The following is a 10,361-nucleotide window of genomic DNA, read 5'->3' as shown; positions in this document are numbered from 1 at the left end:
ATGAGTTGATCTGAGCTGCTCTAACACAGAAAGTACAAAAAAGCTTTTCTTGGGTGATAAGGTAAACAGAAAATTTGTATCATTCCTGAGCTGCAGTGATGCTGTGTGACATATCCATTATGTCCTTCTCTTGGCATGTCCTGCACTGCATCCTACAGAAACTCTAACCAGACACGGTCCAATGGGAAAGCTGTAATATTGAGCCTAAGGATGCCCAATTCCTTGAATCTAATTTATTCTTTCATTTATTGGCCCTTAGGACAAAGGATTCTGAAACCAGCCCTCAGCAGGGTCCAGATAGGACAGAGAACCTTCAGCCCACTGGTAATGGTCAGCTTGGAGAGTAAGTTAATTCCCACCTTGGGTGGATTTTTCCTCACTGGACAATTTTCCCAACAATTTACAACTAACCAGTATTATTTGAGTAGAAGAGGACATTTAGGGTTAGAATCATTCTATGATTCTATGATTTAGGCAATGGAATAAATGTTAATCATCCACGACCTCCTGTAGGGTTTTGGCTATCACTGACACATGCTGTTGGCTCCTCTCCTGGAAAAGGGAAGGTCAACGTGTGACCACAGCCCCAGCTCCTGCGGGAGGCACGCGCGGGCTGGGAGGGTGAGAAGAGCCCAGGGATGGGCCAGCACATGCTCTGACCTGCCTTTACCCTGCCCAGCCTGTCCCCACACCCTGGGCAGTTTGTGACACCATTCCTTCAGAATTAAAGCCTGTGGGGAATTAATTAATCTGCAGAGACCATTCTGCTCATTAATCCCTGGGAGATGCCCTGACCTCTCATCTTTACTGTCCAGGGCTCAGAATTTAAATTCCAGTAGGCACTGAAAAGGGCTGGCCATGCTGAAGGATTTGGGGATTTTCCCAGCCTTTTGTCCAGATCCCAGCAGCTCTCTTAGCCACTGAGAAGAATCAAAGCACTGAGAGGTCCCCTCCACTTGCTGAGGGACATTTTTTTGAAAACCACCGGTAAAATAGTTTTCCCTTGAAAGTGGATGGCACAAGGCAGTGATACTGGGGCTGGCTCCCTGGCTGGCAAACCCTGCCTGAATCACCCCTCTGCCCACAGGTACAAGGAGCAGCTCTCGCCGGGGAGACCCAACCTTCACCTACGTCAGACGCAGTACGTTCCTGCCGGCCAGTGCCACGGGGCAGCCCTGTCCTTTCCCATGTCCCCACCAATGCTCGATCCCTCAGCTTCTCCCTCATCCTCCACCTTCTGCTTTTTCTGCTGTCAAAACGCTACCTAGAGCCATATAATGCCATTTTCCTCCACAGGATTCCCCTGCTCATTTTCTATAATCACCAGCCCTACAGATTAAAGCAGCTGATCCCAAACAAGCTTAGGATCTTGCTGAGATCCTGCTTTAATCTGTTGCACATTTAGTTTTTGCTTGGGGCAAGCACAAATAGGCATTTATCCATAGGATGTGACCTCGTCACCAAGCCCACCTCCTCCTGCATGCCTCAAATTGCTAAATAATAAGTCATGGATCCCACTATTTGGGATGCTGAACTAGAGATGCTGATGTGCCAACAGATTAAAACCCTGCCTATTTAAGCCAAGTGCTCGCTCCAAGCCAGACATGACACTCCCATATCTGCTCTCATTTAAAGGGTCTTTTCCACCCACCTGCTTTTACAAGCCAGGACTGTTTCCAATCACCCATTCACAATTTGAACAGTCCAGCCCTGTGCCTGTCTGCCTTTCTAGGAAACAAATCAACCTGCTCTATTACAAATTGGATGGAAGAATAGGTATGATAGATGACATAGCACATGTCTCCAAGAAACTTCAATTTTAGAAACTTTAGTCACTACTGCATTCTCATAAACATTATTAGAACACTGTCATTTTTTAAAAAGCCCAAACCACAGACTTGGAGTGGATCTCATCCATTCAAAGTAGCTTAAATTAATAACCTCTAGTAGCCCGCTTAAAGAAATTCCTTTAAAAATATAACCTCATATTAAACTCCCAATGTGTTTTGCAAATTTTCTGTTTTCCCAATCAGCTGGCTCCTGACATGTTCAGCCTGCTTGGTAGCATCTTAAGCTTCTGGTTTGCACTCAGTAAAAATAGTGCTCACAATAGGACACACACTGCCCCCATAGAAAACATATGTTGAAATTTGGTTAAAAACATTCAACATGATCATACCAACAATTTTACCCTTTTTTTTTTTTGTAACTATTTAATCATTTTACCTTTTATTTAAACTATTTACCACATTTGAAACAGACAAGTGTTGCCCCTCAAACAACATTTAAATGAGAATGTGTGTTTGATTTCCTTAAGCCAAAGTTATTCAACACTAAGCATGAGCTGCCTGCACTTTGCTCCCCTTGGGTTTATCTTAATCATCCTGAATTTGGCAGCCTGTGGGGAATTAAGTCAGAAGCCTTCAGACGCCTTCTCATGCTTTAATTCCCAGCTCCCTGAACATGCTTTGAGTTTGTTTAATCCATGTGGTATGTAATATCCAAATGTATTGCCTGAGCTCTATAGAAGCTGCTAAAACCCAACTGCCCGTTTTTGGGCAGCTGTATGTGTAATGTGCATCTCAGTAACACATCACTGATGTTATTCAAGGTCCACTGGTGCAAGATTCAAAAAGGTTTTTGTCTCCATGGTCGAAATGGAGCGAGTGCTCAGCAAAGTGTGGCCAAACCGGGGTGCAGAAGCGTACCAGATCCTGCCTAGCTGAGCACCTCTGGGGCGTGCACTGTAACGAAGCAACTGAGGAAGGGCGGCTCTGCATTGGACATGTTTGCTCAGGTGCTCCTATAAACTCACTTACGGGCAGGGGAGGATGTCGTGGTCTCACCACTGCCCAGGTGTTGAACTCCCTTTGCTGTCATTTTACCGTCTTTCTCTCCTTTGACAGAATTTAGTGATTCCCGAGCAGGGCTGGAGATTACAAAGAGCAGAGGAGGGCGAGTTTATAGCCAAACAGAAAGATAACAGGGATTCACAGTATCTTGGGGATACAGAAAAAAATCTCATTAATCTTGTTATAACAGCAGCACGCAAGGTGGAGTCAGTGACTGCAGACAGCTGCCTCCATAAAACCTCCAGGAAAGAGATGATTTGGGAATATCAAACTGCCATAGTCCCTGCTGAAGGGGCTTGTAATTAATTATATTACTCTTATGATCCCCTTTTAACCAAATAATTCTGAAAAAATTCTGAATATATGTTTTGTGCAGAAAAGTTGTTTCAGGTTTTCCCTGATTTCTTATGTTTATTTTCATCTGAAATATCAGATAGCTCCTGTACAGTGGTGCTCTGTGATTGTAAAAGGAATGACCTGAGCCTTGAGAAAAGACAGATTATTATTTAGGATTAATCACTATAGGTAAATGAGAACAGAATAGTATTTGTGAGCCCAAATGTTAAATCCATTGGGTAATGTTCACTTGCCAATTACCCCACATCCTGCCCAAGCCAGGATACCATTGAATAAGGGGAGACCGCTTTTGGGACAGACCAAAATCACAACTTCTGGGCATGCACTGGTAACAGAAACCTAGAAAGTTTATGACATTGAATTTGTAATTTTGCCAGGGTTGAGCTAAGAGCTCACATGCTGATCTGGATTCAAATTCCCCTGAAACTCAGCCCTTTGGGGAAGGTAAATAACAGTTCCTAGCTGTAATTATATCCACGTGGCTGCTTTCTACTAATTGTCAGGTTCAAAATGACATCGCCCTGCCTTTCTAATGCACAGCTGTGAGTAATCAGGAAAAATATGTTTTGGATACAATTTACTCCTTATGCAGTATTTGCCTTATTGCATCTAAATGAAAAGCAGATGCAAGAACATGCTGTGAGTGTTGTGGAGACTTGAGGCTATTTTTTGACCTGTTTGCTTCTCCTCCAGCCTGCAACATCACCTGTTCCATGGGCCATGTCAATGCTGACTGTGACACATGCATGTGTGAGGATGCCACCCTGCACGGGAAGGTGTCTCTCGAGGATGGGTCACCTGCTGCCGATGCCCGGGTCTACCTGCAAGCCAAGAAACTCAAGCTGTTGACAATGGCTGATAACAGAGGCATGTTTAGGATCCCAGGGGTTTGTCCTGATGGGAAAAACACCCTTAAAATAAAGAAAGCCAAATATGCAACAGCGACTGTCACCGTGCCTGAGAGCAACCGGAGAAACCTGGCAATCCAAGTGCAGCTGCACCGATCAGGTAGCCCCAAAGAGAGGGGGTGCAGGAAGCTTTATGCAGACATCAGAAATAAACTGTGGTTTTATGAGAGGAAAAGTAATGAGATGGCCTTTTCTTTCTCCTGCAGGCAAACCCTATGTTTTCAGGAGCCCTGAGGACAAAGCCAGGAGAGTGGGACAGAGTGTGTCACTCTGCTGCGACGCCCGAGGGAGCCCAGCTCCTGACCGCTACCTCTGGTAAGGAGCTTGAATTTGATCTGCCAGAAGTCTTAGCTGTCCCATGGATGCCAGTTTTATCTCCTTACCATCTCCATAAATGGGGGGTTTAGTTATAAAGCAGTTAAATGCGCTGAGAACTGATGGCTGCAAGTGATGGCTTCCTCAAGATGGCACAGCAATGGCATCTGCTGAGGGATTCACTGGAAAAACACACAAATAGTTCAAAAACCTCATCAGACACAACTGGCAGCTCTGTCTGCCTGCAAGCTGTCCAGCAACCATATCACAGTACTGCCAGTAGGGGAAAAATGTTTAGGTGATGCCATTTAGCCAAACTAAAACCTCGGGGAAACAGAGGCAGGAAATCTGGCAAAATCCACATAGTAGGATGCAGGATTTGGCCATCGCTGTGCTCCAGTCAGATGGTCAGTCTCTGTCCCTTAACTGTTCCTGGCAGGTACCACAACGGCTCACTGCTGGATCCCTCCTTGTACAAATATAAAAACAACCTGATTCTGAAGAACCTGAAGAGAGAACAATCAGGAGAGTATTTCTGCAAGGCCAGCAGTGCCGGGGGGTCAGCAAAGTCCCAAGTTGCCAAGCTGGCTGTCATAGGTAAGAGAAAATGTGCCTGATGTTCTCCAAGCAACTGGGGAGGTGTTGGTGTGCAGGAACCAGAAACTGTTATACATCTGGTAAAGGAAAGTCATGGGAAAAATTCTTGAGGTTTATGTTATTAATCTGTTTGCAGACAAGCTTTAGTGAGCTGGTTATGAACCAGATGCTCCCTACAAACAAGAGCTCTGTATTGCAGGTGGCCTATCAACCTCAACCTGCTGCTGTCAGGAGATTTCTCATTGTACTTGCTGCCAGACATGGGAGTATTTCTGCTTGTTTAAGGTTGTTTTTAAAGTCTTGGGACATATTCTAGTCTTGCCATAGCCAAAAAGCCAGGCAGCAGCAGAGCATCTAGCTGGAAAACCATAGTGGATAAGCAGGAGCAGGGAGGATCCTGCAAACAGCTCTTAATCAGGGTCCTAAAGCTAAAGCTGAGCTACTTGCTTCACTGAAATAAGCTAACCAGCTCACCACTCCTGCAAAAACCTCACTGCTTTTAGGAGCAATGTTTAGCTTGGAGGTTTCAGACAACATAGCAATAACTGTACAATTATTTCATGCTGCTCATTAAGAAATCTATTCAACAGGAAGACAAGAGGCAGCCTGTGACTCCCAACCCCAAAGCCACCTCATCCGACTTCCTCACGATTGCTTCCAAAAAGCAACAAACTCCTTCTATTACGACGTGGGCAAGTGCCCAGCAAAGACCTGTGTGGGGAAGCTGGATAAAGGACTTCGGTGTAAGGACAATGTCTCCTACTGCTGTGGGGTATCCAAGATGGAAACCAGGGACATCTCCTGCGATGGCTACACGCTCCCCACTAAAGTTATCATCGAATGTGGTTGCAAAATATGCACTGAGACTAAAATAATGGTTCGAGGCAGAGCCACAGCAGCAGATAATGGTGAGCCACTGAGGTTTGGCCACATCTACATGGGGAACAAGAGAGTGAGCATGACTGGCTACAAGGGAACCTTCTCCATCCACGTCCCAGCAGATATGGAGAGACTGGTTCTAACTTTCGTGGACCGCCTGCAGAAGTTTGTGAACACAACAAAAGTTCTGCCCTTCAAGGAAAATGGAGGTGCTGTATTTCATGAGATCAAGCTACTAAGAAAGAAAGACCCTGTTACATTGGAATCAACCGAAACCAACATGATTTCTTTGGGGGAAATGGAAGAAGATGATCCAATTGCTGAATTAGAAATTCCTCCTAATGCATTTTACAGGAAAAATGGAGAGGTCTACAGTGGCAAAGTGAAAGCCAGTGTGACATTTCTGGACCCAAGAAACATCTCCACAGCCCCTGTGACACAAAGTGACCTGAACTTTGTAGATGAGGAAGGAGACGTATTTCCGCTCCGCACGTACGGCATGTTTTCTGTGGACTTCACGGATGAACAGGGTACAGAGTCCCTCAATGCAGAAAAGGTGAAGGTTCATTTGGATGCCGCTCAGGTCAAGATGCCAGAGCATGTGCAAGAGATGAAGCTTTGGTCCCTGAATCCAGAGACAGGGTTATGGGAGGAAGAAGGGGACTTTAACCTCGAGAAAAGCACACGGCGCAAAAGGGAGGAGAGAACCTTTTTGGTTGGGAACATGGAGATCAAAGAGAGGCGTCTTTTTAACCTGGATGTCCCTGAGAGCAGACGGTGCTACGTCAAAGTCCGAGCCTACAGAAGCGAGAGATTTCTGCAAAGCGAGCAGATCCAAGGGGTTGTGATTTCTATTATAAACATGGAGCCAGAACCAGGGTTCTCCTCCAACCCCAGAGCATGGGGCCGTTTTGACAGCGTAGTCACTGGTCCCAATGGTGCCTGTGTGCCCGCCTTCTGTGATGAACAAAACCCCGAAGCCTATGGAGCTTATATCTTGGCAAGCATGGGGGGTGAAGAGCTCGAAGCTGTGCCCTCTGCTCCCAAACTCAACCCTGCTGCTATTGGGGTCCCACAGCCATACCTCAACAAGCTTAACTACAGGAGAACAGACCACGAGGACTCCAACATCAAGAAAACAGCATTCAGCATTAACATGGCCAAGCCAAGCCCTAATTCTCCAGAAGAGAACAATGGCCCTATTTATGCCTATGAAAACCTCAGTGAATGCGAGGAAGCTCCATACAGTGCTGCTCACTTCAGGTTTTACAGGATAGAAGGAGACCGGTATGACTACAACACCGTTCCCTTCAGTGAAGATGACCTCATGAGCTGGACCGATGACTACCTGGCATGGTGGCCCAAGCCCATGGAATTTAGAGCCTGCTACATTAAAGTAAAAATAAACGGACCCCAAGAAGTGAATGTAAGATCTCGTAACATGGGTGGGACACACCCACGCACCATCGGCAAGCTCTACGGCATCAGGGATGTGCGCAGCATCCGTGACCCCCAGCAGCGGGACGTGTCAGCAGCCTGCCTGGAGTTCAAGTGCAGCGGAATGCTCTTCGACCAGGACCGCGTGGACCGCACGCTCGTCAAAGTGATCCCACAAGGCAACTGCCGTCGAGTGAGCGTCAACAGCATGCTCCATGAGTACCTGGTGAACCACCTCCCCATGGCCACCAACAACGACACCAGCGAGTACACAATGCTGGCACCTCTTGACCCGCTGGGACACAACTATGGCATCTACACAGTCACTGATCAAGACCCAAGGATCGCCAAGGAAATTGCCCTGGGCAGGTGTTTCGATGGCACATCTGATGGCACATCCAGAATCATGAAGAGCGATGTCGGCGTTGGGTTGACTTTCACCTGTTCAGAGAGGAGCACAACAGAGCAAAGCATCTTCCAGTCTCAGAGGAACTTGGGCCAGCAGTCTCCCAGGGACTCAGGCCGGCAGTCTCTGAGGGACTCGGGCCGGCAGTCTCCAAGGGACTCTGGTCAGCAGTCTCCAAGGGACTCGGGCCGGCAGTCTCCAAGGGACTCTGGTCAGCAGTCTCCAAGGGACTCGGGCTGGCAGTCTCCAAGGGACTCGGGCTGGCAGTCTCCGAGGGACTCGGGCCAGCAGTCCATCCTGGTTCTGCCAGGGCAAAGTCCTGCGTACCGGAGGCCGCCGGCAAGCCGCAGTAACAACCAAGCCAGGATCCCAATGACAGGTCAACGTCCCACCTACTAGAGCTGTATAGGAGCATTGGTAAAGTCACTCATGCTCAATTAAATATAATTTGAAAGTAACATCAACCTGCTAAATAACATAACTGAAGGCTGATAGGTGTCATTATTTATGAGACATAATTAAGGTGCCATTTTTTTTTCCCCCACCAGAAAGAAAAGACGTAAGGCGAGAATTGGGGGCCAGCAGAGGTAGTGAGTTTGTGTCTTATTAAATGCATCAATAAAAATCTTCTTTCTGCCTGACATTAAACAGCTTCACATGATAGCCTAAAGGGAAGACTAAACACATGATTTAATTAAGTGATGTACATAAAACATTCTTCTGTTCTGCATCTGCAGACTTTGCCAGCCCAAGTACCTGTACAGTAGTTGGTAACATGAAAAGGAATAAACTGATTTCCTCATACTGAATTCAACTGCAAGGTTTTGTACTTGAAACGTAAGTATTTTATTTATTTCTAGCTTGTTTTAGAATTACTGTATTCAAGCTAAACTACTGGCAGCTGCATTTCTAAGAACTCACATGCTCAATGGCACAGAGAAGCCATGTGGATTTGTAGGCTCCACGTAGATACAGCTAGAGTTTTCTCTTGCTTCTTGCATTATTTGACAAGAAAATCTATGCTCTATGATAGGGTAGGTTAATAAAAAAGTAATTTTATAACTTTGACGTGTGTCACTTTGTGTTTGAAATGCCCAAGCAAATAAACCACATGTAGAGCTGAGCAAAGAATAACCTGCAGGATTTCATCTTTCTGTTCACAAACAGGTCACAACTTTATCGGTGAGACTGATCCTGGATATGGGTGAGGGGTTTTGTGGATGCTGGTTCCCCGGCAGCTCCAGGGTTTGGCCATGGCATGCTGCAGTCAGGGAATCTCTCCCCAGCTTGACATGTAGAGAGTCAGCAATGGTTCTGGGAGAATCAGAACAGCAAGTCTGGGCAGGGATGAATTAAAGAGTGGTACAAGATGGAGGGAGAAGAGGGCTGGGAATTTGTGCTTTAAGGATGATCGGAAACCAGGCAATGTAGAGCAGTGCTGGGTGGAGGTAGGGAGAAGATGGGCTTCCCTCCACACTCAGCAGCAGTGAGCATAAGGAGCTGGCAAGAAGCTGCTCTTAGCTGAAGGTACAGCTGGCCACAGAGGGGGTCAGTGATCCCTCTCCAAGTGACCTATTAAATTGTCCTTTCAACCTCCCACCCTTCTTAGAGTGAAATCAAGGACCTCACAGCACAGAAGACATCTCATGTTTACAGGCAAACACTGGCAATAAACTTTTGGGGTGCAGACAAACCAGCAAGTCTCTGACACCAAAACTCCCACCAAGAGAGATCATAAAAAGGTGGGCAGTGCAATTGCTTGCAAACTGGAATTCAAACACATGCTCCAACATGGATTTCCCTTTCCTACCTAATCCCCTCCTATGGATAGTCTAGTTCTAGTCCTATGCTGCCATACCCACTGCCCATCAAGGGCATAGGGAATCTTTCAATAGTGTTTAGCAAGCTTGTTCTCAGGTCTGACAAAGGGCAGGCTGAATTACACCTTAACAGGTAAAAAATTCCTTAATAATCCACTTTTTAATGCAAATTGACAGTTATCAAAGAAAAGCAGAAAAGGAAGAGCTGTGGAATACTCTGGCACATCCTCTTCATACCAATGAATTTAGACTCAGTGTGTTTTCTTTTGTGTCTAGTCTGCTGCAAGGGCTTGGCAGGAGCTGGAGCCAAGGCGGCCAGTGGGGAGCATTAGCTTGGACCTTCCCACAGAGCTCTTGGCTTATGCAGAGAAATGTCTCTTCCCTCTGCTCCCCTCCTCCTCTGCAGACAGACAGCCAAATCCCAAACTTAGTTTCATCACTTTGAGAGTGAAGTAACACAAATGACTTCTACAGACTAACCCAGGAGCTAAATGGATGAAAGCAGGCTCAGGATCTGATCCCTGTGCTACATATGGGCTTGCCAGTCAAACACAGCAGACTACAAGGCTCTTCCTTCTGGGGAGAAATGTGTGTTTAACAGCACTGAAATAGTCATGGCCCTACGGCCTGGAACAGCCAGAAGCTCTCCAAGTTTCCCCAAACTGTCCCCCTCTGCAGCTTAGCACTGACTTGGAGGAACAAACTAATCTGTGCACTCACTGAGTCCTTGAGTTCTCCCAGGAGGCTTCTGGCAGACTGTGTTGGACGCAGAGCAAGACAGAGGTTTCAA

General features: G+C 46.5%; 1 protein-coding gene across 1 annotated transcript; it reads left to right on the top strand.

The window, feature by feature from the left end:
• The first annotated feature begins 266 nt into the window (after positions 1-266).
• On the top strand, positions 267-8,817 carry CILP (cartilage intermediate layer protein). Its single transcript, XM_053988851.1, has 7 exons — positions 267-343; positions 1,088-1,141; positions 2,612-2,797; positions 3,903-4,217; positions 4,324-4,432; positions 4,872-5,029; positions 5,620-8,817. The coding sequence occupies exons 1-7, from the start codon at positions 328-330 to the stop codon at positions 8,148-8,150; spliced, it is 3,369 nt and encodes a 1,122-aa protein (XP_053844826.1). The 5' UTR covers positions 267-327; the 3' UTR covers positions 8,151-8,817.
• Positions 8,818-10,361: the final 1,544 nt, after the last annotated feature.

Source organism: Vidua macroura, chromosome 12, assembly GCF_024509145.1.
Source record: "Vidua macroura isolate BioBank_ID:100142 chromosome 12, ASM2450914v1, whole genome shotgun sequence".
Lineage (NCBI taxonomy): Eukaryota > Metazoa > Chordata > Aves > Passeriformes > Viduidae > Vidua > Vidua macroura.
Note: the sequence above shows the minus strand (reverse complement) of the source record. Positions and strands in the feature narration are given on the sequence as shown.